The 27,809-nt window shown below is 51.5% G+C and overlaps 1 protein-coding gene and 1 non-coding gene across 5 annotated transcripts; one reads left to right on the forward strand and one right to left on the reverse strand.

Moving 5' to 3' along the window:
* The first annotated feature begins 480 nt into the window (after positions 1 to 480).
* DEDD2 (death effector domain containing 2) lies at positions 481 to 22,421 on the forward strand. 4 transcript variants are annotated; one of them, XM_032249304.1, is made up of 5 exons: positions 481 to 667; positions 1,888 to 2,253; positions 3,679 to 3,798; positions 9,555 to 9,695; positions 20,851 to 22,421. In XM_032249304.1, the coding sequence occupies exons 2-5, from the start codon at positions 1,926 to 1,928 to the stop codon at positions 21,240 to 21,242; spliced, it is 981 nt and encodes a 326-aa protein (XP_032105195.1). In that variant the 5' UTR covers positions 481 to 667; positions 1,888 to 1,925; the 3' UTR covers positions 21,243 to 22,421. The 4 variants fall into 4 exon arrangements, with proteins under 4 accessions (XP_032105195.1, XP_032105193.1, XP_032105192.1 ...); XM_032249302.1 differs by lacking the exon at positions 481 to 667 and adding an exon at positions 713 to 1,340; XM_032249301.1 differs by lacking the exon at positions 481 to 667 and adding an exon at positions 715 to 1,302.
* On the reverse strand, positions 16,315 to 16,421 carry LOC116530970. Its single transcript, XR_004260194.1, has one exon. It is a non-coding gene; the product is annotated as a U6 spliceosomal RNA (small nuclear RNA).
* Positions 22,422 to 27,809: the final 5,388 nt, after the last annotated feature.

The following is a 27,809-nucleotide window of genomic DNA, read 5'->3' on the forward strand; positions in this document are numbered from 1 at the left end:
GATCTCTGCTCACTGCAACCTCCATCTCCCTGGTTTAAGCGATTCTCTTGCCTCAGCCTCCGAAGTAGTTGGGATTACGGGCGCGTGCCACCACGCCCGGCTAAGTAGAGACAGAGTTTCTCCTTGTTGGCCAGGCTGGTCTAGAACTCCTGGCCTCATGTGATCTGCCCACCTCGGCCTCCCACAGTGCTGAGATTACAGATGTGAGCTTTCCGAGTCTTTTGAATTCGCTGCTGCGGCTCAAGCAGAGTCAGTATTGGGCCAGTGCTAGGCAGAACCCAGGTCTCCCGACTCCCAAGAGGAGTTAATTCTGGGCATGGGAGGGTACTGGTCTCAAGCAAGGGCAGGCCCTGACCTTGAATCACCTAAGCGGGGAGCGGGGTGGCCATCACACCCAAGGCCCCACAGTGAGGAGACGCAGATACACCACAGCCTAGACGCTGATTCCTCGGAAGATCCTCTGTAGTTGTTGCAAGTTAGGGAACGGATATCTTGGCGACCCCGTTAGACAGAGATTGGGAGGGGTTACAAAGGGGCCGTTTTTGGCTCTGGGTGGAGACGTCTGACTGTGATGGGGATTGTGACGGACGCCATCGAGATGTCCACAGTCGGAAAGGAAGGTTCTGTTGCGGCTTGGAAGGATTGGGAGGAGGTATCGGTCCTGAAGGTGAGATTAGGGAGTTCTGGTCTCTATCAGGGGAAGGGACTTATAGATTGGGATGGGGAGGGGATTTCCAGTTGGGATCATGAGACAGCATAGTTGAGATGTAGATTCCTTCTTGTCACTAGAAGTGAGGGACAATCTAATGGAGAGTGCCCAGGACCAGATCATATAAGGCCTGGGAGTTACTGGGAGCCGAGAATGTATAGTGCTTGTGTTCGTTTGCCACGGGCAAGTAGGGGCAGTGGTGAGGTGGGCGTCTAGGTTGTGATCAGGAGGGGGCTGTAGTCCATGGGATGGATAGTTCCAACTACTCGTGACGTGGTGCTACAGGGCCCCGGTGGCTTGAGTCACGGGCAGTAGGTAGGTGTATGGAATCGGGTATCAGATACAGCCCTCGAAGCTACGCGCTCTCGCTCTGCGCAAGCGCAGCACCCGTGAGCCAAGACGCCTCGATTGGGGGCGGGGCTTGGAGGCCCCGTTCTGCGCATGCGCTCAAGGGGCGTGGCGTTCGCACCTGCGCGAGTTGGGGGAAGGAGGCGGGGCGAGGTGACGCAGGCGTAATAATAGAGAAGGTGCCAGAAAGATCCAAAACAAGTGGCTGCAGCCGTCGCCCAGGAGTCACCGGACGCCAGACTCTGGTGAGGATTCAGAGAGGCCTAATGGTGATTGGTGGCGGGTAGATAGAACCACCTGGGCGCTGGGGAGCCGGCGGGGCCGCCCTTGCAGGGCGAGGGTGTCGGGTTCGGACGGTACCACCTGTGTGGAGCAAAGTGACTTCCTGGGTCGCTCCTCCGTGTAGGGGGCAGAGGGTCACTTTCGGGCGGTACCACTTGCGTAGAGCCGGTGGACTCATCGGACGGTACCACTGGACGGAGCCAAGCGGCTCGTCTGGTCAGTCCTATCCAGAGTCAGGGGCAGTCGGCAGGGAGCCCCAGGGTGGGCCCCGAGGCTTGTTTGGGCCGCACCGTTTGGTCGGGGCCGGAGGAGAGCTTGGAACGTATCACGGTGAGGGGGCAGAAGCCAAGCGGGCTCTGGCGTCCCGATCTGTTCCTAGGGGACCTCTGGCGGGGCCAATCCCTCCTGGGGGAGGGGGAGGCCGAGGCGGTTGGGGGTGCGGGTGCGGCCCTGCTCGGCGCGACGGGGCGGGGGAGACGCGCTGGCGGTGTGGGGTTCGGGCCTCCGCGTCGCTGACCACTGCCCCCTCCTCGCTGTGTGGGTTCTAGGCCGGGTTCTGAGCTTGTTCCGCCTCCCTCCCCCGGGAATGGCGCTATCCGGGTCGACCCCGGCCCCGTGCTGGGAGGAGGATGAGTGCCTGGACTACTACGGGATGCTGTCGCTTCACCGTATGTTCGAGGTGGTGGGCGGGCAACTGACCGAGTGCGAGCTGGAGCTCCTGGCTTTTCTGCTGGACGAGGCCCCTGGCGCCGCCGGCGGGTTAGCCCGGGCCCGCAGCGGCCTAGAGCTCCTGCTGGAGCTGGAGCGCCGCGGGCAGTGCGACGAGAGCAATCTGCGGCTGCTGGGGCAACTCCTGCGCGTGCTGGCCCGCCACGACCTGCTGCCGCACCTGGCGCGCAAGCGGCGCCGGCCAGGTACGGTTGAATGGGAGGGTGTCACACTTCCTGGGAGGAGAGGGCCTGGCTCCCGCTGGGTCTCCCTGGTGCTCTGATATGGACAGTGCCGTATCAGGCAGCTTACGTCCCATTCCACTCCTCCCTCTTCCCACAATATCAGTGAGAAACACAAGAGGGAGGAAGCCTGGCTTTGGGAGGGGTGAGCTAGTGGAATTTGGCCACATCAGTGATGATGATTATGGCTCCTGTTTACGGAGGGCTTGTTTCCTGCCAGGCACAGCTGTAAGCCCTTCATGTAAACTAGTACCATATAGCCTCCCAGTAATCCCACAAGGAAGTCTTGTTACTGTCTTCTCCGGAACTGGGAAGATACCAAATTCAGAGAAGTTAAGCAGTTTGCATATATAATAACAATCCTGTTTGCTGGGCCTAGGCAATACAGGATGATGGGGCTGACAAGGTGTTTGTTCCATGAAGTTTAAGTTTAATGGGGCAATGAGACAGTAAGGCAGAGAACTTACTTTTAGATGCTGTTGTAGGAAGACTAAAAGTAATGGAATAGAGAGAATCAGGAGGGCAGCAAGGTGAAGGGAGGCTTTGCCTTGAGGTTGCCCTGCCAGCCATGCATAGGCCCTAGGGGAGAAAATCCCAGGGAGCATCCAAGGCCTGAGGTGGGAATGAGTTTGGCATCATCAGAGGCCAGTGTGGCAGGAGCAGAGGGGACCTAAGCTAGGGGAGAGAGGCAGGTGAGAAGTTATGTCATGAAGGGGCTTGCAGAGAACATAGATAGCAAGTGTGGGAGCCAGGTTTCAAACCCAGCCAGCTTGTTCCCAGAGTTGATGTCCTTAATCCTTGTGAAGGAAGTGCCCCCGAAGGATAGGAGTCTCGAGGTGAGAAGCTGGGAGGGGTTCAGGCTGCCAGTTGCCCTGTGCATGCATAGACTCTCGAGCCATTGTCTGGGTTACTAAAGGTGCAGTGGCTAGTTTGGGTAGGGGAGATTATGGCCTTCCCTGGCCTAGAGTTAGCCCACAGGATTTAGGTAAGCAGGAGAAAGACAGCTGTAGGGAAGAGCTGACAGTGTTTTGGGATATGTATGTTTGAAGATCAGGCTCTAGAAGAATGGATTTGGGAACCTGCACAGAGGCTGCTTACTCCTTGGTGAGAGCTGGGGGCAGTTGATTCAAAGGCCAAGGGCCACTGCAGGGGTCCTGTCCTTGACAGAATAACGCTGACAGTTTGAGCTGTTGTAGACATGAGTTAGATTGCCGAAAGTGGTGAGTTCTCTGTCTCAGGAAACAACCTCTGCTGGAGGTGGAGAGTGAGTAGGTATATTGGGCTTTGACCTCTGGGGAACTTAGGCACCCTGTGGTGCAGGCATTCTTCCAGGGGTGGGAATAAGGGCCAGGAGGCTGACTGCTTCTTCCCATTCTTCTTTTCCTCCAGTGTCTCCAGAACGCTATAGCTATGGCACCTCCAGCTCTTCAAAGAGGACAGAGGGTAGCTGCCGTCGCCGTCGGCAGTCAAGCAGTTCTGCAAATTCTCAGCAGGGTCAGTGGGAGACAGGTAAGCCCAGCTGGGTAGGTGTGATGGCAGCACCCCTCTTTTCCTTATGAACTGTGTCCATCAAGGAAGGGGCCTGAGGGGCTATTCTTATTTTCACTCTGTGTGTGTGTGTGTGTGTGTATGTTTTCATGGCTACAGAAACTCTGTTCTGAAGCAACATACAGAATTTGTTGCACATGGTTTCATTTTCCATTTAAATGGTATCACATTGTGTGTATTACTCTGTACTTGGCTATTTTTGCCAGACATGTTTCTGAGATTTATTCATGCTGAGTATCTAATTGGTTTCTTTTAATTGCCATGCCCCAATTAACTTATTCTCCTCACTGGCTCAGTTTCTTTTTTTTTTTTTTTTTTGGTCTGTTTTTTCCAAGATAGGGGCTTGGTCTGACAGTGGAGAAATCGTAGCTCTCTGCAGTTTCTAACTCCTGGGCTAAAGCTATCCTCACGAGTCTGCCTCTCAAGTAGCTGGACTACAGGTGCATGTCACCATGCCTGGCTAATTTTTTCATCCTTTATAGAGTTAGGGTCTCCCTGTTTTTGACCTGGCTGGTCTTAAACTCATGGCCTCAAGCGATCCTCCCATCTCAGCCTCCCAAAGTGCTGGATTACAGTCATAAGTCATCATGCCCAGCCACTCTTTGTTTGTTTGTTTTGAGGCAAGAGTCTCACTCTGTCACCCAGTCTGGGGTGTGGTGGTGTGATCTTGGCTCTATGCAACCTCCACCTCCCAGGTTCAAGCAATTCTCCTGCCTCAGCCTCCCAAGTAGCTAGAACTACAGGGGCATGCCACCATGCCCAGTTAATTTTTTTGTATTTTTAGTGGAGATGGAGTTTCACCATGTTGACCAGGCTGGTCTTAAACTCCTGGCCTCAAGAGACCCACCTCCCTCAGCCTCCCAAAGCACTGGGATTACAGGCATGAGCCACTGTGCCCTGCCCACTTCTCATTTTTTTATTATGTGAAATTTCAAACTTAGAAGCTGAAAGATTAGTACAGTAAACATTTACTTAGTTTCAGTAATTCTTAAGATTTTGCCACTTTTGCTTTATGTGTATATGTAATTCTCGTTTTTTTAGTTGAAACCTTTGCAAGTAAATCACAGACATCAGGATGCTTTACCCCTAAATTAGGCATCCATGGAGAATAAAGATATACTCCTATACCTCTTTATGACCATTATCATACCTAAGAAAATAAACATGAATTCCCTGATATTCTAATGGTTTATTTAAAAATATCCCCAGATTGTGGGACCGTTCAGAATCTGTTCATAGTTGAGTTGGTATGTATTCAGTTGTTATGTCTCCTTAGTCTCCTGCTGAACTCCCTCTACATCCTATACCTTTTTTTTCCCCGGTAACATTGATTTCTTAACCCTCGCAGGCTGGTTGTTTTGTAGAATGTCCTGATTGTTTCTCTGTCTGTTTCCTGATGGAGTCATTTAACTTGCCTCTGTTTCCTTTACATTTCTTGTTAAATGGGAATCGTGTCTGAGACTTGGTTAGATTCAGTTTATACGTTTTTGACAGGAATACTCTTTGGTTGCTGCCATCTAGTTCATATTGGAGTACATCCCCAGGCATGTAAGGCCTGGCTTTTCCTGTGTGGGAAAGTTTGATCACTCGGTTAAGGGGATAGCTGCCCTGTTTGTCCATTGTGAAGGGACATTTAGTTCTTATGGCTAGTAAGCAGTCTGTGGAGTGGTACTTTGGCATGTCCTGTTCCCTAATAGCCATTTACTTAGTGGATTTTGCATCTGTGAGCTCTGCCTGAACCAGTTATCATACTGGTATTTGCAAAATAGTGATTTTTCTAATTTGTTTTTTCCTTCTCTGTTAGCTGGAATTCTTTCAAGAGATATTCCCCTAGTGCCCCTTTGAGTTTGAGTATCACTACAGACTCACTATTTATTGACTTGTTACAGTCAGTCATTCTTCCTCAGTTCCAGTTGACTAGCCTCTTGTGTCTTCTTCATGTGTTTATGTCATTCTTTGGGTGCTTCCTGCTTTGTGGCACTGCAAGATGTCCTGGGCTCATTTTGAACTTTCCCTTCCCCACCTTAGAATCAGCTGTTTTTCAAGGTAGTTGCGGTATTTAGAGACCAAAACCTGGCTGCTGAGTGTGTGTAATGTTTCTAGGTTCTTTCGGTGAACAGTGCTAGAGACTTGACTTTTCAAAAAGTTTCTGTTAGTATTTTAAATTTAAAATTAACATTAAAGCCATGTGTGGTGGCTCATGCCTGTAACCCTAGTGCTTTGGGAGGCTGAGGCAGGAGAATTGCTTCAGCCCAGGAGTTTGAGGCCAGCATTGCAAAACCCTGTCTCTATAAAAAATACAAAAAATTAGCCTGGCGTGGTGATGTATGTGTGTTGTCTCAGCTAGTCAGGATGCTGAGGTGGGAGGATTGCTTAAGTGGAGGCGGTGGAGGTTGCAGTGAGCTGAGATCACGTCATTGCCCTCCAGTCTGGGTGACAGAGCAAGAACCTGTCTCGGAAAAAATAAAAAAGCCGGGCGTAGTGGCATGCCATTGGACTTCAGCTTGGACAATAGAACAACACCCCAACTCTAAACAAAGAAACAAAAACATTACACTTTTTTTTTTTTTTTTTTTTTGAGACGAAGTCTCGCTCCGTTACCCAGGCTGGAGTGCAATGCCGTGATCTTGGCTCACTTCATCCTCTGCCTTGCGGGTTCAAGCAATTCTCCTGCCTCAGCCTCCTGAGTAGCTGGTATCTGGGATTACAGGCGCCTGCCACCACGCCCGACTGATTTTTGTACTTTGAGTAGAGATGGGGCTTCGCCATGTTGGCCAGGCTGGTCTGGAACTCCTGATCTCAGGTGATCCACCCGTTTTGGCCTCCCAAAGAAAGTGCTGGGATTATAGGCATAAGCCACCGTGTCTGGCCAGACTTTTTTTTGAGTGCAGTAGCGCGATCTTGGCTCACTACAACCTCTGTCTCCCAGGTTCACGCGATCCTCCCGCCTTAGTCTCTCGAGTAGTTGGGACTACAGGTATATACCACCACCCCTGGCTAACTTTGTATTTTTAGTAGGGATGGGGTTTCACCATGTTGGCCAGGTTGGTCTTGAACTCCTGACCTCAGGTAACCTGCTTGCCTTGGCCTCCCAAAGTGCTGGAATTATAGGCGTGAGCCACCACTCCCAGCCAGACTTTTTTATTTTTATTTATTTATTTTTGAGACTGTTTCGCTGTTGTTGCCTAGGTTGGAGTGTAGTGGCACAGTTTTGGCTCACCGCAACCTCAGTGATTCTTCTGCCTCAGTCTCTTGAGTGGCTGGGATTACTACCCAGGAGGCTGTAATTAGTAGTGCCACCATGCCCAACTCATTTTGTATTTTTGGTAGAGACAGGGTTTCTCCATGTTGGTCAGGCTGGTCTTGAACTCCCAACTTCAGGTGGTCTGCCCACCATGGCCTCCCAAAGTGCTGGGATTACAGGCATTAGTCGCTGCCAGACCCCAGCCAGATTTTTTATACTGAAAGTCTTTGCTTTTAATAACATTGAGATGTGGATTTGCATAATTTATTTTACAACAGTAATGAAATAGCATCAAAATAACAAAGTCACTACAACTACTTACTGTATCTAGTAATTGAAACAGATTTTATTTGTGGTTCTTGTTCTCTGAGCATATCCCATTGAGATTTTACAGTCAGAATTTTCTTCAAGTTACTTGAAATAATTCTTTTATCTGAGTATTCATGTTACCAATTATGTGTACAGTCAGGCTCATTTGTGTCTTTTTTCTGAGGGGTTTTGTTTCCCAGGCTGGAGTCCAGTTGTGCAATCACTGCTTACTGCAGCCTAGACCTCCTGGGCTCAAGTAGTTATCCCACCTCAGCCTCGTGAGTAACTGGAACTACAGGCACATGCCACCACACCTGGCTGATTTTTTTTTTTTTCTAATTTTAAATTTGTCTTTTTTTTTTTTTAAGATGGGGTTTCACCATGTTGGTCAGGCTGATATTGAACTCCCGACCTCAGGTGATCTGCCCGTCTTGGCATCCAGAGTGCTTGGATTACAGGCGTGAGCCACCAGGACCGGCCTAAATTTTTCTTTTTTTGAAAGGCAGTGTTGCTGTGTCACCAGACTGGAGTGCAGTGGTGCGATCTCAGCTCACTGCAACCTCTGCCTCCTGGGTTCAAGCAATTCTTCTGCCTCAGTCTTCCGAAATAGCTGGGACTACAGGCGCCTGCCACTATGCCCAGCTAATTTTTGTATTTTTAGTAGAGGCAGGGTTTCATCATGTTGGCCAGGGTAGTCTCAATCTCTTGAGCTCATGATCTGCCCGTCTCGACCTCTCAGCGTGCTCGGATTACAGGCGTGAGCCACTGTGCCTGGCCTTTTAAAAAAAAAAAAAAAAATGGAGACAGGGTTTTTCCATGTTGCCCAGGTTCCAGCTTGGTCTTGAACTCCTGGGCTGCAGGCTGGGATTACAAACATGAGCCACAGCATCCGGCCAGGTTCATTTTCTTCTGTTTGTGTTTTTTATTTTAATTTTTTTTTGAGACAGTCTCATGCTGTTGCTCAGGCTGTAGTTCAGTGGCACAATCTCGGCTCACTGCAGCCTCTGCCTCCTGGATTCAAGTGATTTTCCTGCCTCAGCTTCCCAAGTAGCTGGGATTACAGGCAGGCACCACCACGCCTAGCTGATTTTTGTATTTTTAGCAGAGATGAGGTTTTACTATGTTGGCCAGGCTGGTCTCGAGCTCCTGATCTCAAGTGATCCAGCTGCCTCCAAAGTGCTAGAATTATAGGCGGCAACCACTGTGTGTCCAGCCTCTTTGTGTTAATTTCATGTTTTATTTCTTTACAACTTTTTAAATGTGTAAATCAGTTACATGAGTCAAAAGACAAAACTGAAGTGTGGGTCCAGGCTTGGTGCCTCACGCCTGTAATCCCAGAACTTTGGGAGGCCAAGGGCTGGGGGTGGATCACCTGAGGTCAGGAGTTCAAGACCAGCCTGGACAAAATGGTGAAACCCCGTCTCTACTAAAAATACAAAAAATTAGCTGGGTGTCCTGGTGGTAATCCTAGCTACTCAGGATCCTGAGGCAGGAGAATTGCTTGAACCCGGGAGGCGGGAGTTGCAGTGAGCTGAGGTCATGCCATTGTACTTCAGCCTGGGCAAAGAGCAAAACTCCATCCATCTCAAAAAAAAAACCAAGTATGAAAATAAGGTATTTTTAGATATGTCATTTCTACTGTTGGGCTCCCACCATCCCGAGTTCATTCATTTCTAGTCTATTCTTTCAGTGTTTCATTTTGCACATACATATCATCTTACTTTCCCTCCTTTTTTGTTCAAAGTATAGCACACTGTAGACACTTATTTTATATCTTGCTTTATTTTCCTAAACAGTCTGTCCTGGAGATCACCCTGTATTCCTGTTTCTTCTTGCCGTATATGTTGTCTCTGATTTTCATCACGATTAACCGTACCCTGGTGGGGGTTGTTGTGTTTGTCTCCTGGTGTAAGTGTACAGGGATTTCTCTAGGGTTACACCTGGAGTGGGCCTGCTGTAGCAGGTGGGGTGTCCTTATCTGCCCTTCTAGATGATGCTAGGTATGGTACTCTTCATCTTTCAGACAGGGCCACTGAGGAAGGGAGACAGTGGGGCTCACTCAGGGGCTTAGTACTGAGACCATCTTGAGTTCTTTTCCAGGCATCTATCTGGGCACTCTAGCTGTCATCTTGGTCCTCAGCTTGCCTCATTTTTTTCTCCTCAGGCTCCCCCCCCACCAAGCGGCAGCGGCGGAGTCGGGGTCGGCCTAGTGGTGGTGCCAGACGGCGGCGGAGAGGGGCCCCAGCAGCACCCCAGCAGCAGCCGGAGCCTGCCAGACCTTCCTCCGAAGGCAAAGTGACCTGTGGTAGGTGCCTGGGGGCCTTGGCAATGCATGTAGAATGCCCAGGGAAGACTATAGAGGCAGAGGGTGGGAGGAATGAGCATTGTCTGGGGCATATGACACACCCAGAAGATGGGTGGCAGCCCTCGTTCACCGCAGTGGAATTCTTCTCCTTTCTCTTGCCATCTTGTCTGTCTATATCCTGCCCATTGTTGTAGTGTCAAATCTTGTGCCACCTCCTTCAAGAAGCCTTTCCTGACAACCCCCTGCCCTAGTTTTCATTTGTGTGTTCAGCAAACAATCTGCAGGGGTTTCCTTATTTAGACATTTCTTGTGTAGTGGCAGCATATCAAGCGGGGAAAAACAACGATCCTGGGTCAGGCTGCCTGATTTACATCCTGGTCTTGGCCCTTAAATAAATTGTCTGATTTCGGGCTAGTAATTGAACCTGTCCACCTGTTCGCTCCTTCCCTCCCTTCCCTCTCTTCCCTCTTCCCTGCCCTCCCTTCCCTCCCTTCTCTCCCTCCCTCCCTCCCTCCTTCCCTCCTTCCCTCCTTCCTTCCTTCTTTTTTTTTTTTTTTTTTTTTTTTTGAGACACCGTCTCCCTCTGTTGCCCAGGCTGGAGTGCAGTGGCACAATCTTGGCTCACTGAAACCTCCGCCTCCCAGGTTTTACCCATTCTCCTACCTCAGCCTCCCAAGTAGCTGAGATTACTGGTGCCTACCGCCATGCCAGGCTAATTTTTGTATTTTGTATTTTTTTTTTGAGACGGCGTCTCGCTCTGTCACCCAGGCTGGAGTACAGTGGCATGATCTCAGCTCACTGTAACCTCCATCTCCTGGGTTCAAGCGATTCTTCTGCTGTTGCCTCCTGAGTAGCTGGGATTACAGGTGGGATTACACGCCTGGCTAATTTTTGTATTTTTAGAAGAGATGGGGTTTCACCATGTTGGCCAGGCTGGTCTCGAACTTCTGACCTCAGGTGATCCACCTGCCTTGGCCTTCCAAAGTTCTGGGATTATAGGCATGAGCCACTGCACCTAGCCATCCACCTCAGTTTCCACATGTGTAAAATGAGGCCAATAATCGTGTCTCCCTGCTTGGATTGTTGTGGGAAAACAAATTCAGCCATGGTATGCCAGGAGCAGCACCCAGCCCTGTTACCTGCTATGCAGTGGTTAGTTGTTTTCACTGTTGCTGCACAGTGTGCCTGCGGCAGGAGTGCTGCAGCGAGGTTCCCTGCTTTTGTGAAGCTGACCTATTAGGTGACAAGTGAAACTGAAGATCACTTTAGATAGTGATAGGGCCATGAAGAGAGGGTGGGAGCAGGTGAAGGAGCCAGGCAGTGGCCCAAGCAGCTGGGCCTGGCGGGCCACGACGGGGTGAGAGTTTGAATTTTATTCCATGCATCAGGCACTGTCAATGGGTTTTAAGCAGGAGGGTGGTATGATGTGATACTTCTTCAAGGAACTCTAACTCCATCTGGAAAATGAGTTAATAATGGAGTTAGGGTTTGCAAAGTGTTTAGGAGGCACTGGGCATCTAGTGGGTGCTCTGCTAGGCAAATGTTAAGTAGATTAAATTATGTGGAAGCAGGGAAATCATATGAAGAGGCTATGAGGTCCGTGGAGAAGGACTGGGCAGAGGTCTGGCCTCGGGGTCGTGTTGAAAAGGATGAGGAGAAGTGACCTAGGAAATAAGGACACTGGCCATAGGGCTGACTGTAGACACTGCATTGGGTGGGTTGGGGGCTCTGCTGTGGAGACTACTTAGACTTTGTCCTAGAGAAATTCCACTTGGTCCTGTGAGGGGGACACAGTCTCATCTATAGTACTCTTTACTCTAGTTGGGCAAGCTTTGAAACAAGAAGGGATCAGATATGGTCTTTGAGCTCTCAGACTGCAGGGAAGACAGATGAGGGAAGTGGCAGCCAGGCTGTGTGACAGGTGCCACAGGTATTGTGAGTACAGGGGCTCTGGGGTGTGCAGGGAGTCTCCTGGCCAGCCCCAGTTTTCTTGTGGAGGCGCCATGTTCAGAACAAGCTCAAGGAAGCTGGAAGAGGAGCTGAGAAGAGTGATCCTGGCAGAGTGAACCATGTGTGCAGTGTCCCCAGCTGGATGTGGTCAGGGCTGAGTCTGTCTGGCGCAGAGGCTTTGTGGGTGGGAGCAGGGGGAGATGAGGCGGGGGGCAAGTCTTGAAGGTTTGGATTTTATTCCAGGGGACGGGGAAGCAGGGGAGCCAAGGAAGGGTTTGTTAATTCCTTCATCAAATTTTTAGTAGTGGGCATCATATCTATGCCAGACACTGTTATAGGCATGGAGGGCACAGAATTGGACCAGGTGAAGAAAGTCCCCAGCTTCTAGTTTACATAGTAGTGGGTGAGACAGATAACTTGAAAGTAAGCCAGTGTAGCAGATGGCGTCAGCTAGCGACAAGTGCTCTAATGAAACATGAGGCCAGGGGTGATACCGAGCACCTCCTCTCAGTTAGGGCTGAGGCTGCTGCGAGGGAGAGGAGGCACAAGGGGAATGGCAGGTGCTTATGATGAAAGGGTTCAGCGGAGGAGGCCAGTGTGGAAGCTGGAGGTCAGGAGTCCCAGGTTGGAGATGGTGAGATGCTGGTGTGTCCTGTCTTCCAGGAGTCCTTGGCCTACGGGTGCTTTCTGCTGCTCTCTGCAGAGCTTTCTCCAGCCTACAAAGCATACACACCTGCCCCCTCCTAGTGCCCATCATGACCCTCCAGGGAGTGGGCATCACGCGTGCTTCATAAATGAGGCAGCAGATACCTGAGCTGGGTGCTGTTAGAAGGAACTAACCTAGAGAGCCAGCCCTGAGTCCTCAGGCAGCTACGTGGGCTTGCAGAGGAGGGTTTGAGGGGGTGGCTGCCTGGTGGTGACTCTTCCCCCGAATCAGCCAGTAATTTCCAGAGCCACCAGGCTGGCTGGGCAGGTGAGAGAGTCATTGCCTCAAGGAAGACAGGAACAGGCAAAGGAAGGCTTTGGGTCTCTTTCTGGAGGCGAGGAGGTTGTTAACCAGGGTGTGGCTGGGTCTTGATGGGAGATGGGTGATCAGTTCTGACTGCTGACTCACCAGGCAGGGTGGGGCTGTAGTGAGGTTCTCCCCATCTGGGCCCCTTTTTTTCCCTCTGAAAAATGGGATGGCTCACTCTAAGAGAGGCCGAATGCCAGTGGTGGAAGGAGGACTGATTGAGGAAGAGACCTGCCATTCATGCCCCCTCCTCACCTGTGATACCTGTGACCCTCACGCAGCTGCCTTCCAGAGGGATAAAACTAGACAAACTCCCGAGTGCCTGAGACAGTGAGGAAGGGCACCTGGGGGGTCAGGACATCTGAGCGACCATGTCCCTCTCAGGGTCTGTGGTGAGCACTATTCACCTGGCCCTGAATTCTACAGCTATTGAGGTGGGGTGACATCTTGCAAAGGAGGAGGCATGCTCAGGGAAAGGCAGTCACAAGTCTGAGTGGCAGGTGGCAGAGCTCGGCTGAAACTTGGGTTTCCATATGGATTTATAGAGTGCTTATTTTATGCTAGGTTAGCAGGATGGGAGGCCCTGCCCTCATTGAGCTTGTGTTCTGGTGGGAGAAAGCCGAGACAGAGATTTCAGATGTCAGGGGGAATGGTGTTCCTGATGGAAAGGACAGCAGGAGCACAGGCGCAAGTGGGATGTGCCAGTGCTCAAGGGCAGCGTGGAGGATGGCAAGGAAACTGGCAGGAATGGAGGAGTAGTAGGGTGGAGACCCCTAGGAGGTGAGGGCAGGAGAGGGAACCAAGGCAGATCTTACAGGGCGTGGGCTTTGCATTTTTTTTAATTATGGAAAGCAGGTGGAGGATTTGAATGACAGGATCAGCTTTGGTTCTCCCCTGTCTTTTTTTTTTTTTAATTGTGAGATAGGATCTCACTCTGTTGCCGAGGCTGGAGCACAGTGGCGTGATCTCGGCTCACTGCAACCTCTGCTTCCCAGGTCGAGTGATTCTCTAGCCTCAGCCTCCCGCGTAGCTGAGACGACAAGCGTGACCCACCACGCCTGGCTAATTTCTATGTTTTTTGTAGAGACGGGGTCTCGTCATGTGGCTATGTTGTCCAGGCTGGTCTCAGACTCCTGAGCTCAAAGAGAATCCACTTGCCTCGACCTCCCATAGTGCTGGGATTATAGGCATGAGCCACTGCCTGGCTCCTGGAATTTTTTCTGTGGAAAACATACCAAAGTGAATAGACTAGCTTCAGCCATTGTCAACTCGTGGCTGATCTCATATTAGGATCATTAGGAATTTTGGAGTAAATTCTGGTTGCCCTATAATCTCATCTGTAGATGTTTGAAAAAAGTTTTTTTTTTTTTTATTTAAGAGATGGAGATTTGCTCTTGTTGCCCAGGCTGGAGTGCAGTGGCACCATCTTGGCTCACTGCAGTCTCTACCTGCTGGGTTCAAGTGATTCTCCAGCCTCAGCCTCCTGAGTAGCTGGAATTACAGGCATGTGTCACCATGCCTGGCTAATTTTGTATTTTTAGTGGAGATGGGGTTTCTCCATGTTGGTCAGACTGGTCTCTAATTCCTGACCTCAGGTGATCCTTCTGCCTCAGCCTTTTGAAGTTCTGGGATTACAGGCATGAGCCATTGCACTCGGCCTTTTTTTTTCTTTTTTTTTTTTTTTTTTTTTTTTTTGAGATAGAGTCTCTCTGTGTCGCCCAGGCTGGAGTATAGTAGAGAGATCTCGGTTCACTACAACTTCCGCCTCCCAGGTACAAGCGATTCTCATGCCTCAGCCTCCTCAGTAGTTGGGATTACAGCCACCATACTTGGCTAATTTTTTTTTTTTTTTTTTTTTTTTTTTTTTTAAGACGGGGTTTTGCTCTTGTTGCCTAGGCTGGAGTGCAATGGTGTGATCTTGGATCACTGCAACCTCCACTTCTCAGATTCAAGCAATTCTCCTGCCTCAGCCTCCCGAGTAGCTGGGATTACAGGCATATGCCACCATGCCCGGCTAATTTTTTGTATTTTTAATAGAGACAGGGTTTCACTGTGTTGGCTAGGGTGGTCTCAAACCCCTGATCTCAGGCGATTCACCCGCTTTGGCCGCCCAAAGTGTTGGGATTACAGGCATGAGCCATTGCACCTGACCACTTAGTTAATTTTGTAGTAGAGAAGGGATTTCACTATGTTGGCCAGGCTGGTCTTGAACTCCTGGTCTCAGGTGACCCTCTGCCTTGACCTCCCAAAGTGCTGGGATTATAGGTGTGAGCCACCGTGCCTGGCCAAAAATAAAAATAGGGTGTAACACCAAAAAAGGTTCATAACTCCCTGCTATCAAACATCTGATCAGTGCTCAGATTTTCAGTTGTTTCATTAACGTAGGTTCTCTGAAGTCTCTCCTTTCTCCTGCCATCTCTGTTTCTCTGCTTTGCATTGTTTTTTTTTTTTTTTGAGACGGAGTTTCGTTCTTGTTACCCAGGCTGGAGTGCAATGGCACGATCTCGGCTCACCGCAACCTCCGCCTCCTGGGTTCAGGCAATTGTCCTGCCTCAGCCTCCTGAGTAGCTGGGACTATAGACACACGCCACCATGCCCAGCTAATTTTTTGTATTTTTAGTAGAGACGGGGTTTCACCATGTTGACCAGGATGGTCTCGATCTCTTGACCTCGTGATCCACCCGCCTCGGCCTCCCAAAGTGCTGGGATTACAGGCTTGAGCCACCGCGCCCGGCCCTGCATTGTATTTTTTGAAAGCAGTTGTCCTGTAGCATTTCCTGAAGACTGGGTTTTGCTGATTGTATCCTGCAGTAGGGTTGATTCAGTGTATTCTTCCCTGTCTTGTATTTCCTGAAGATTGGTAATGGGATCTGGAGAGACTTGATCAGATTGTCGTTTGATATTTTGTTTTCCTCAAGCTCACTTCTGAGAGCATGTTATGCCCCTCTATCAGGAAGCAGTTGATGGCTGCATATCCTTCTCTGGAGTTGGAGGCAGCTTCTCATCATTGCCTCAATTCAGTAGTTCAGTAGGAGTTGAAGAACTTTCCATTTGACGTGACGACACTGGCTGTGTTGTGGAGAGGAGACAAGTGAGGCAAGCATGGAGGCAAGATGCTGGGAGGGGTCCCACCATTGTCCAAAGAGGGCTGGTGCTGGTCATGGTGTTGTGGCAGGAGTGGGGATGGGGTCTCTCCACTGCAGTACACTGGCTGCCTCTTTCCAGCAAGGCTGGAAGCATCCCCCAGTGCTGTGGGAGCTCAGGTCCTCTTTTTCCCCAGCCCTCCTATGTTGGTTCATTTTTGTGTTGCTATAAAGAAATACCTGAGACTGCATAATTTGTAAAGAAAAGAGGTTTACGTGGCTCACGGTTCTGCAGGCTATACAAGAAGTGTGGCGCCAGCATCTGCTTCTGTTGAGGACCTCAGGGAACTTCCACTCATAGTGGAAGGCCAAGGGGAGCAGTCATGGTTGAGAGGTGGAGGTAGGGGAGCTACCACACTCTTTTTAACAACCAGCTCTCATGGGAAATACCAGAGCAAGAACTCACTCATCACCAAGGGATTCATGAGGGACCCAGCCCCATGATCCAACACCTCCCACCAGGTCCCACCTGCAATATTGGAGGTCATATTTCATTTTTAAAAATTTTTTTTGAAAAATTTTTTAACGCTTCACGAATTTGCATGTCATCCTTGCTCAGGGGCCATGCTAATCTTCTCTGTATCATTCCAATTTTAGTATATATGCTGCCAAAGTGAGCACTGGAGGTCACATTCCAACATGAGATTTGGAGGGAACACATATCCAAACCCTATCACCACCCAGCTAGGAACTCTTGGAGGGAAGACTTGAGTGAGGTTCATCTCTGGGCTCCCAGACACACCCAGCCCAGGGCCTGCTCCCTCAGACTTTGCCCTGGTCTGCCACTGAGAAGCCCATTTCACTTTAAGTCCCATCTGACCCAGAAGAGAGACTGGTCAAGTAGGGGTGGGGGACAAGAGGGTGCTGGACCCACCTGAGTGCAGGAAGCAGGAGCAGCTCTCCTCTCTAGGAAGGCATGGTACCTGTCCCCCGCCCTCCCAGGGACAGGGAACTTTTCCCCACATGGTCCAGCGCACATGGCTCTGGTTGCTCTTCCTGCGTCACCCCTCAGGGCCACATCTGGACAGTGCCTCCACTTATCTCCATGTCTGCTGTTCCCATCCTGGACAGCCACTTATGGCCCTTCCCCGCCTGCTGTCCTGGCCCTGTTCCTACCCACCTGCCACTTCACAGCACAGCTGGAGTTGCCCCTGAGTTGGCAGGTCGTGGTGTCCTGTCCTCTCTGCATGCCTGGCCTTCTTGGCCCTCCCCTCTTTTTTTGCGTTCAGCCCCGAATCCTCACAGTAGGTCCCTGCAGGCAAGTGGTAGGGGGAGACTTGTTTTACACAGCAGGCCACCGAGGTGCAAAGAAGTGTGGTCACCTCCAGAGGTCCTAGAATCTTGAGTCTGCTGGTGATTGGGATCAGCCTCCCTGACCCAGCTACCCGTTCTCCCCTAGTACCCTTCTCCCCTCCATGTTCCTGCTGTGCTGGCCCCTCAGCCTGTGCAGGCCTGAAGTTCATTTTCTCTCTGGACTTCCATGAATGCTCATCCCTCATGGGAATGCTATCCTTTTCTTCTTTCCTGTTTTCCTTTCTAAACCTACTTGTCCTCTGCATTTTACTTCAAATGTCATTTCCTAGACAGGTCCTCTCTGATCCTTTCAATCTAAACTATAACTCGCCCTGTCTAGTTTCTCTGCTGGTCCTCAGGATGTCTTTTAGTTGTGTATTGATGTGTACGGTTCTGTGTGAGGTAGCAAACAGGATGGGGTAGTTAAGAACTCGTGCGCTGGAGCCAGACACTTGAGGTAAAATTCCAGCTCTGCAATTTTCTGTTTGGTGGCCTTAGGCAGGTGACTCAATCTGTGTGCCTCAATTTCCCCATCTGCAGAAAATGGATAATAACAGCATCACCTCATAAGGTTGTGGGGATGATTAAGAGGGTCAGCAGATGTGAAGTTTGTAGCACCCATGCCAGCTTGTAATAAAAGCTTTAAGCAGGTGTCACTTGTGATTATTTTGGGGAGGGGTAAAGCACGTGATTGGGCACTAATAAGGGTGGAGCAGAGGCTTGCTGCCTCCTCTTGCATGGTGGCGCCTCCCTGTCTTTTCCCTGTGCACCATGATCATGTTTTCCAGCTCAGAGGTGGGAGTGTGGTTTGCCGAAGGATTTGCTCATTTGTAAAAGGGGCTGAGTGCTCTGAGGATTAGGTGGGCTGAGAGAGGAAAGCCCTTGAGTAGGGCCTGGCTTGCGAAGAGTGCTTCCTACTTGGGTTACATGTCTCCCTGTCCCACTTGAGGCAGGGCCCTCTTGTCACCCTAGCATGCCTGGCATTCATGAAATATCTGTTCAATACGAGACTGAACAGGGACACAGAGATGTGCCCTGGCCTTGTCCCTGCCTCCTGTCTACCCTGATGTGGTAGAGGCTCTGGGTGAATAGAGAATTTACACCAGAGATCCATGCTGGGGAGAAGGATGAGCTGAGAGAGGATTCAGCTGGGCGGGATGTGGGGGTCCCGTGAGCTGAGCTTTGGTGTGTGCTCTGGATGGAGGATGTGGACAGGTCATTGTGAGTAAGGCTCTTGGTGGGAACATTTTCTTGTGACTGGAATGTAGGGTATGGGAGGACATGGCAGGGATTGGAGGAGTTCAAGGAGGAGGGTTGGCTGAGGAACCCACAAGAGAGAGGTGAAGGCCTGGGTGAGGGCCATGGGGGTAGGGAGGTGGGTGTTGAAATTACAGTTCCTGTTTCTGGGTGCTTTCTGTGTTGTAGGGCCATGAGTCAAGCATTTTATGAGTTGCCTCATTTAATCCTTGTGACCTCAATGTGCAGCAGGGACCTCTTTGTTTTTCAGATGAGGAAACAGGCTCAGAGAGGTGAGGTCACATGCCCAAGACCCCACAGCTAGAGAGTGGCAGAGCTGGGACTCACCTCAAGGTCTGTGGGACTCCGCCACCTGGCCCTGCCTCTATGGCTGACCACCCCTGTGTGGCCTGGAATAGGTGCTGCTCCTCGCAGCCCCTTGCTTTCCCACCCACATCGATCGAGGTCATGGCCAGCTGCTTACTGGAGTCAAGGACGCAGTCAAGGATCTGGTCCTCTGGATAGAGACAGCTGTGCCTGAGTGCCGTGGGAGGGCCTGGGGGCTGAGGCTGGGCAGGCTTCCTTGGGCCTTGAGTGGAGAGGATGGGGTTCCCCTAGAGCCAGAAAGAGGAAGGGTTTGGGGTGGGAGGAGGAAGTAGGCAGGGGTGTGAAGTTGTCTTGGGGAGCAGGGGCCCTGGCTTCTTTCTGCTCTGTGGCTGACATGGTCTGTCAAAGTTGAAGGGAGCCACAGCATGAGATATTCCCTCTCAGAGCCTTGTTTCCTCATCTGTCAATTGGGCTTTAGGTGGCCCGTGCCCCACTGGGCTGATTCTGCTACATCCCCAAGGGTCAGGCAATTGGCTTATCAGAGGAATTGGTGACTGCCATTCCAGGAGCACTCCTTAGGTGCTGCTCGCAGTGCTAGCTTTTTCTTTTCTATCCATTGCTCTCTCTTTAATCCTATTAACAGCTCCTTACAGCAGGAGTTGTTCCCTGGTTTAGGCAGGAACCCATGCTTAGAGAGGTTGTGACTTGTCACAGGTCATACCGCTGAAGGCTCCTGTGTGGAAATCCACTTCATGATTAAGGAGCCTGCTCTCAGAGACATAGGAAGTTAAATGACCTCTGTCAAACACTGCCATTGCCTGGCTGTGTGACCTTGGGTGAGTCACCTCACTTCTCTTGGTCTCCATTTCTTCATCTGTAATTTGAGGGTGATAAGACGACCCGCCCCACAGGGTCATTTATAGGTTAAATGAATTTCTGTGATTCAAGTACTTGGTGTAGTGCCCGGCAGATAGTCGGCACTCTGTGTTGGCTGCCGCTATTTACAGCTCACAGCTGATCCTGAGGACAGCCTCATTGGGTGTGTTTAGAGAGGGTACTGTCAGTAGCCCAGGTGATGGGTAGGAATTCAGAAATCCTAGAAGAGAGGTGGTATGCCCAAGTTCATGATTACAGGGATAGCCTCAGAAGTCCAGTGTCCTGCCCCTCGTGCACAGCTGCCACCTCATTTGGGCAGATGTGGGGAGAGCTGTGACAGAAACCAATTCAAACTGGCTTCAGCAAAAAGGGGAGTTTGAGTGTAGCTGAAAATCGAGCTACGATCCTGGGCTCATGTAATGCCCTCAGGAATCTTTTTCTCTCTGTGGCTGGCCCTGTGTAGGCTTCCTTCTCTCCTCTTGGCGCAGTGGCCCCCAGCAGCTCTGGGCTTCCAACCCACTATCTTTGCAGCTCTGTGGCAGGAGAGCACTTGACTCCCAGCAGAGCCAGCACAGGTCTAGCCGCAAACCTCCCAGGCCTGGTTGGGACCCTGCAGTGCTGGCTCAGGTGGATGGGAGGGATAGGGATGTTGTTGGCCCTCTGTGAATCTCATTGTTTGGGGGTGGGGTGTGAGGCTGGTTGCCTAAAGGCAAGTCCATTAGCTTGTGCATTAGTTCTTCACAAGTACATATTGAGCACCTACTGTGTGCCACAACACAAGTGAACAAAACAGACAAAAACCCCTTCCTTCCTATTATCTGTCTCCTCACACTGGGCGCTCCCAGTGTAGAGAGACAGATGATGAGCAGATAGTAACAGAGGAGGTTAGAAGGTGAGAAGTGCCTTGGGCAAAAATGGACCTGGCGTGTTGCAGATGGGGCTGGGTGGCTGGTTACAGTTGTAAATAGGTTGGCCTAGGTGGGTCTTGTTGGCAAGGGGGCTTTTGAGGAAAGACCTGCAGGAAGAGAGGGAGCAAGTGCTGTGTAGATCTAGGGAAAGAGCCCCTCTGGCCGAGGAGAGGCAGTGCCGAGGTGGAGCCTTCCTGCTTGTTGGAGTAGTGAGGAGGTAGTGGGGCTGGAGAGGAGGAGGATGTACTTGGTCAGGGAACTCCACAGAGCTGGAGAGGCTGTGTCAGGACTAGGGTGTGGTTACCGGAAGTGGGTGGAGGGAAGAGGCTGGAGGGAGGAAGGGTAGCATTCCTGTGAGCTGTGTGTCTAGTGTTCACCCCCTCCCTGACAAATCCCTCCATCCCCTGCAGACATCCGGCTTCGGGTTCGAGCTGAGTACTGCGAGCATGGGCCAGCCTTGGAGCAGGGCGTGGCATCCCGGCGGCCCCAGGCGCTGGCGCGGCAGCTGGACGTGTTTGGGCAGGCCACCGCGGTGCTGCGCTCAAGGGACCTGGGCTCCGTGGTGTGCGACATCAAGTTCTCAGAGCTCTCCTATCTGGACGCCTTCTGGGGTGACTACCTGAGTGGTGCCCTGCTGCAGGCCCTGCGGGGCGTGTTCCTGACTGAGGCTCTGAGAGAGGCTGTAGGCCGGGAGGCTGTCCGCCTGCTGGTCAGTGTGGATGAGGCTGACTATGAGGCTGGCCGGCGCCGCCTGTTGCTGATGGATGAGGAGGGGGGGCGGCGCCCAACAGAGGCCTCCTGATCCAGGACTGGCAGGACTGATCCCACCTCTGAGTCTCCAGGCCACCTTCTCCTGGGAGGACGACCATCTCTACCCCTAGAAGACTGTCACTCCAGCATCTTTGAGGACTGTGACAGGACCAGGACAGTAGGCCCTTTGACAGCCCCTCCCACAGGATGTGGGCTCTGAGGCCTAAACCATTTCTAGCCGAGTTTCCTTCCCAAACTCCTCCTACCCCCAGGTGTGCTCCCTTAGCCTCTGGAGGCAGGGGCTGGGCCTGGGCCTGTATCTCCAAAGGGAGGGGGCACAGCCACACACTCACCAAAGGCCCCTGCACATTTTGTCTCTGATCTTGGGCTGTCTGCACACTCACAGGTGCACACACACTCATGCTCACACTGCCCCTTCTGAGATCTTCCCTGGGCTCCTGCCCTGCTTCCCAGCACACACTTCTTTGGCCTAAGGGCTTCTCTCTCAGGACTTCTAATTTGACCACACCCTGGGCTTCAGCCACACTAGTGGGTACTGGAGCTGGGGTGCTCCAGTATGCACTAGTGTACTGTGGCAAGCTCCACCTTGCCCACACATCTCCAGCCAGCCAGGGCCCTGCCTAGCTTCTATATACAGACCTGACTGTCCTCACCTTCCCCCTGCTGCCCAGAGCTGGACGCAGACTTGCACTTGGACTCTCACCGGGAGCGTCACACGGGAGTGTTGTGGCAGACCAAGGCCTACTGTTGCACATGGGGCCAAGATCAGAAAACGGCTGCCTTCTTGGGAAGGGAATGCAAAGGCTTTGGGGGTGATGGAAAAGACCTTTTACAAATGGTACCAATTAAACTGCCCTGGAAGGGGCATAGGTGGGCATCAGGATCTCTAGGACTCTTTATTTTTAATTTTTTTTTAAGAGTTGAGGGTCTTGGTATGTTGCCCAGGCTAGCCTCAAACTCCTGGGCTCAAGTGATCCTCCCACCTCAACCTCCCAAGTAGCTGGGACTACAGGTGCCCATCACCACGCCCAGCTTTTGGATCTGTGGGCTGGGGGAAAGAGTATTCCTAGCCCAGTGTTAGGGGCTGGAGTATGGTTAGGATGCTGGACCATCTGCCAGCCGATAACCACATGATTATCCTGCCCTCTGGGCCTCAGTCTCCTCATCTGGCAAAGGAGGAAATACAATACTGCCTCGGAGTCAGAAACTCATCTAACCATGTTCACACGTGCTTTGTTCCTGTATGTCCTTGGAGGCTCCCAGAATTTTTAATTTTTAATTTGCGTGAGGTGGGCTAGCTACACCCAAGGCTGATGGAGGCCCTAAGCTTTGGAAATTGAAAAGAGAGGCAGCCTGGGGTTGTCTTCCTGGAATTTCTCTCCATGTGGCTCCCCACTGGTCACACTTTGTGGACATTCACCTTCTCTTCACCTGGGTCTGTTCTTTGTGAGGCCATGCACTTCTTCCTGCTGTTCTGTGGCTCCTGCTGGGTTGTGGCCTCTTGCCCTTCCCCCACGCCTCATAGGGACTCAGGAAGTCAAGTTTCTTAATACCCTGTGTTTTCCTTCCTGAGGGGGAAGGGACTTGGGTGGGGAGCAGGGGGTAGGGTGGCAGGGATTTCCAAGGCTGCCTTTCCTGTGGGGAGGGGTGCCCCTGCCCACACCTTGGAGCCTGTCCTGGACCTTTGACCCATCTTGATGTGTGGGTGTGGGGGAGTGGCAGAGTCCAGGCATGAGTCCTGTCCAGGAGCCAAGGCCTGGTCCAGCAAGCTGCTGTGTGATCCAAGGTTCTACCTTTACCCTCTCTGGGAGAAAGCTGAGTTCCACTGGGTACCTACTCAAGATCTATTAGCACCCAGCCACCCTGTGTGGGATTTTATCCCCATATTTGATGTGAAACCGGCTGAGAGAGGGCAGGTGATTTTCCTGAGGAGTGGGAGCACTGAAATGGGTAGAGTACCTTAGTGACAGCAGTCAGGTGGGGAGTGAGGGGATTCCACTCCCTTGCCTTGACCCTTCTCATTTCATGACCTCAACCTCAAGAGTTTGAGGCTCTCCTCTAGGTGGGGTTACCTGTGCTTGGGCTCCCAGCTGCTGGGCTAAATTCTAGGGCCTGCTATTCACTTGAGCCCCTAGCCCCTGGCTTGTCTTCTGGCCGCCTCATTTGAATACGGGTCCCACCTCAAAGCCGGGCACAGTTCAGGCTCCGCCCCCTGCTTCAGTTCCACGTATTGGCCCCGCCCCATTCTCCAGGTTTCCTGACCTGTAACCCTGTTCAGCCCCAGACCCGCCTCTCGCTAACATGTACCTGTCAGGAGGTGCATCCTCGAGGCTGAAGGGACCTGCGCAGGCGCAGTGCATTTGGCGGGAACCATGCGGCAGCGGCTTGTGCCTCCAGAGCCTCCCGGAGCTCACGCGCGTTGGAACTCGCCTGAGTGGGTCAGAGTGCACGCCGGGCGCCGTAGTTGAGGGACAGACCCTCGGGGCCCAGAAGTGGGTCGGATCCGAGCCAGGAAGACAACCCAGGGAGCTTCGGGGGTGGATAAACAGGATCCTGTGGGGACAGGGCGTGTGGCCATGGGAGATTGGGGCTGTGGGAGCCCGGAGGGAGGCCGGCCGCGGCCCACGGAGGAGCGGAACCAAGGGCTGGCCTGTGTGGGCTGAGCAGGAGGTCAACAGTGACGGGGGCATTCCGGGAGGGGACGGCCTTTGCTGCAATTTCTCGGCCCTTGTGAAGGCCTCAGGACGTGCCTGAATGGGATGTAGTCAGACGGAGTCAGAGGTAAGTGGGGACGTGCCGCCACCAGCCCCCTCGAGGCTCAGCAGCCATCGCCTCCACGTTCTTCCGTGGGGGGAGCAGGAGCAGGTGGGGACACAGGGCCGGTCCCCGATAGTTACCACACGAGGAGGCCACGTGAGACCCGCCCAGCGTGTCTGGGCTGGCGGCAAATGACCCACAGGGCCCTGAGGGGACCCCGGCCTGGGCACTGGCTCTGGAGGCTGCCGGCTCTGAGGTGGACACGGCGGTCGGAGCCCAGAGGACGCTGAGGGCGCCGGGAAGCTGCCTGTGCGTTCCGCGACCAGTCGCTGCCGCCGCCCGCACACTTTTCCCTGTGAAATACCCTTGCGAGAAGCCCATGGCAGAAACGAACAGTTCTTGTTGTGAGATCGCACCCCTCCCTCCCTGTGTCACCCATTCCAAGAAATACATTAGCAGGGACGCTAGAGGACATCGGGGAGCCGCCTGCCCATGCTCCTCCCTCCCTCACTCCTTTCCCTCCCTCCCTCCTTCTCCCTCTCTTCCTCCCTCCTCCTCTTCCCTCCCTTCCTCCCCCTCTCTTTCTCCCTCCCTCCCTCCTTCCTTCCCTCCCTCCCTTCCTTTCCTCCCTCTTTTCCTCCCCTCCCTCCCTTCCTCCCTTTCTCCCTTCCTCCCTCCCTCTCTTTTCTTTCCCTCCCTCTCTTCCTACCTTCCTTCCCTCACTCTCCTCTCCCCTTCCCTCCCCTCCACTCCTTTCCCCTTCCCTTGTTTTCTTCTTTCTACCTTCCCTCCCTCTCTTCCTCCCTTTCTTCCTCCCTGCCTGCCTTCTTTCCTTCCCTCTTCGTCCCTTCCTTCCTTCCCTCTTTCCTTCCTTCCTCCCCCTTTCCTCTCTTCCTCCCTTTCCCCCTCTCTCCCTTTCTTCCTTCCACCCACCCTCCCTCTCTCCCCTCCTTTCTTCCATCTACCTTCCCTCCCTTCCTCCCTTTTTTTCCTTCCTTCCTCCTTCTTCCCCCCTCCCTCCTTTCCTTCCTCCCTTCCCTCCTTCCCTTTCCTCCTTCCTTCCTTCCTTTTCCCTCCCTCCCTTCCTCCCTCCTTTCTTTCCTTCCTTCCACCCCCCCCACCCTCCCTCCCTCCTTTCCTCTCTTCTTCCCTTTCTCCCTCCCTTCCTTCCTGCCTTCTACCTTCCTTCTCTCCTTCCCTTCCTTCCTTCCTTCCTCCCTCTATCCCTTCTTTTCCTCCCTCCCTCCCTTCTTCCTTCCTTCCTCCCTCCCTCCCTTCTTCCTTCCTTCCTCCCTCCCTCCCTCCTTTCTTCCTTCCATCCTTATTTCCTTTCTCCCTTCCTCTCTTTTCCTCCTCGCTTTCTCTCTTCCTTTTTTTTCTTCCCCACCTCTCTTTCTTTTACCCACCCTCCTCTCCTTTATTCCATCCACCTACCCTCCTTCCCTCCTTCCTTCCTTCCTCCCTCCTTTCCTTTCTCCCTTCAGCCACCCACCCTCCCTTTCTTTCTTTTGTCTACTTTCCCTCTCTTCCTTCCTTTCTTCCTCACTTTCTTCCTTCCACCTTCCCTTCCTTCCTTCCTTCCACCCACCCTTCCTTTCTTCTTTCCATCTTCCCTCCTTTCCTCCCTCCCTCCCTCCCTTCCTTCTTTTCTTCCTTCCCTTCTTTCCTCCCTCCCTCCCTTCCTTCCACCTTCCCTCTCTTTCTTCCTTCCCCCCACCCTCTCTTTCTTCCTTTCTTCCTTCCACCTTCCCTCTCTCCCTTCCTTTTCCCTCCCTTTCTTCCCCCCCCTCCCCTCCCCTACCTTCCTTCCATTTCTCTTTTTCTTTTCCTTCTTTCAACAAGGTCTTGCTCTGTCACCCAGAATGGAGTGTAGGGGCACGATCACAATTCATTGTAACCTTGAACTCCTGGGCTCAAGCAATCTACCTCAGCCTCTCAAGTAGCTGGGACTACAGGCATGCACCACCGCACCTGGCTAATTTTTTTTTTTGTAGAGACAGGGTCTCACTATGTTGCCCAGGCTGGCCTTGAACCCCTGGGCTCAAGCAATCTGCCTTGGCCTCCTAAAGGGCTGGGATTACAGGCGTGAGCCACCGCCTTGCTTTTCTTCAATTTTCTAGTTTTTCATCACTTAGAGTTAATTTTATCTCTTCTTGAACATAATATAAATGAAATCATACCATATGTTTGCAGTTGTGTCTGGTTTCACCTGCCCAGCATTGTGTTTGTGAGATTCTTCTATGTTCTGCTTATCTGTACTTTACTCATTTTTATTGCTGTATCATGGTATTCCATTGTATGAATATACACGATGAGTTCATGCAGTGAACTGTTGATGGACATTTGGGTTGTTTCCAGTTTGAGGCTGTTATGAATAATGCTGCTATGAATATTCTTGTGCATGGTTTTTGGTGACCAATGCTTGTGTTTCTATAGGGATATATCTGGAGGCAGAATTGCTGGACTTGGGTATGGGTATACATGGGTTTGGTAGGTGCTGTCTATACTGTTTCCTATAATTGCTATAACAAATAACTATAAACATGCTGGCTTAACACAATATAAATGTATTCTCTCACAGTTCAGGAAGCCAGAAATCTCAAAACCAGTTTCACTAGGCTGAAATCAATCTCTTGAGTAGCTGGGATTACAGGCATGCACCACTATACCTGGCTAATTTTATATCATTAGTAGAAACAGGGTTTCTCCATGTTGGTCAGGCTGGTTTTGAACTCTCGACCTCAGGTGATCTGCCCACCTCAGCCTCCCAAAGTGCTGGGATTACAGGTGTGAGCAACCGTGCCTGGCCTAGAATTATTGTCTTATCACCAAGGGTAAATGAGATGCAGAGGTAGACTTTTCTCTTTCCCTCAAACACCAAGTCATTCAGCAAACATTTACCAACTTAAGCACCTGTCCTAGGTGTTAACTCACCTAACAAGATGAGTTAGACCCATTCCCTCCCTTGATAAACTCTGGCTTAGTAGGGGACATGATTACTGGGGACATCTCAAAGGGATGTAAGAGGGACTGTGGCAGTCAGCTGAGGAAGACACCAACTCTGACCTGGCTTCACAGAACCCAGATTTCCTTGAGGCTTAATGTCCTCAGGTTCCACTACCCTCTGTCCCACTTCTCTATTGACATCTGTTGACTGGCCACTTCACCTCGTTCCTGAAGACTAGCACTTGCTCACAGACTTCCTCTCCACCCCAACCTATGCTGTCCTGCTGGGATACTTAATTGTCCCTGATAATCCATCCTTGTAATTATCTAGCCTCACAGTCTTTTTCCACTTCACCTCTGGTGACCTTCATCCCATTTTAGTCATCCACTCCCATGACCACACCTTGAATTTAGTCATTACCGGGAAGTGTAACATACATAGTGAACATTTACAGAGTGCTTATACCACATACCAGGCCCTTTGCTAAATGCTTTACATGTGTTTACCCCTGACACAAACCTGCAAGGCCAGTGTTAGTGTCCTCATTTTACAGATGAGGATATACACTCAGGAAGGTGAAGTTACTTGCCTGGCTGACACATTTAGTAAAATGGTAGAGTCGGGATTCTAACGCAGGACTTTATGAGTTTCAAATAAAGAATCCCTGATTTAACTGTAACCCAATACTGTCTTCCATGTTCAGCATCCAGCATCCTGCTCTCTGATCCCAGCACCTGCCTTTCAGGTCTGACAGCCCCTCACTGACATCACACCTGTGGCGTAAACTCAAAGAGAGCTTCACTCCCTTGATCCCTCTGTTTTCTGCCAGTCTGCCAGACCCCTCCTGGCTTCTCTCCCTTCCTTGCCTAGCCAGAGTCTCATATTGGACCATCT

This window comes from Sapajus apella, unplaced genomic scaffold (assembly GCF_009761245.1).
Source record: "Sapajus apella isolate SASKATOON/1434 unplaced genomic scaffold, GSC_monkey_1.0 scaffold68, whole genome shotgun sequence".
Lineage (NCBI taxonomy): Eukaryota > Metazoa > Chordata > Mammalia > Primates > Cebidae > Sapajus > Sapajus apella.

Coding starts and splice junctions, on each gene's coding strand:
- DEDD2 (XM_032249304.1), top strand. CDS start 1,926: ATGGCGCTATCCGGGTCGACCCCGGCCCCGTGCTGGGAGGAGGATGAG. Junction 2,254..3,678: donor GCGCAAGCGGCGCCGGCCAG/GTACGGTTGAAT, acceptor CTTTTCCTCCAG/TGTCTCCAGAACGCTATAGC. Junction 9,696..20,850: donor CGAAGGCAAAGTGACCTGTG/GTAGGTGCCTGG, acceptor CATCCCCTGCAG/ACATCCGGCTTCGGGTTCGA.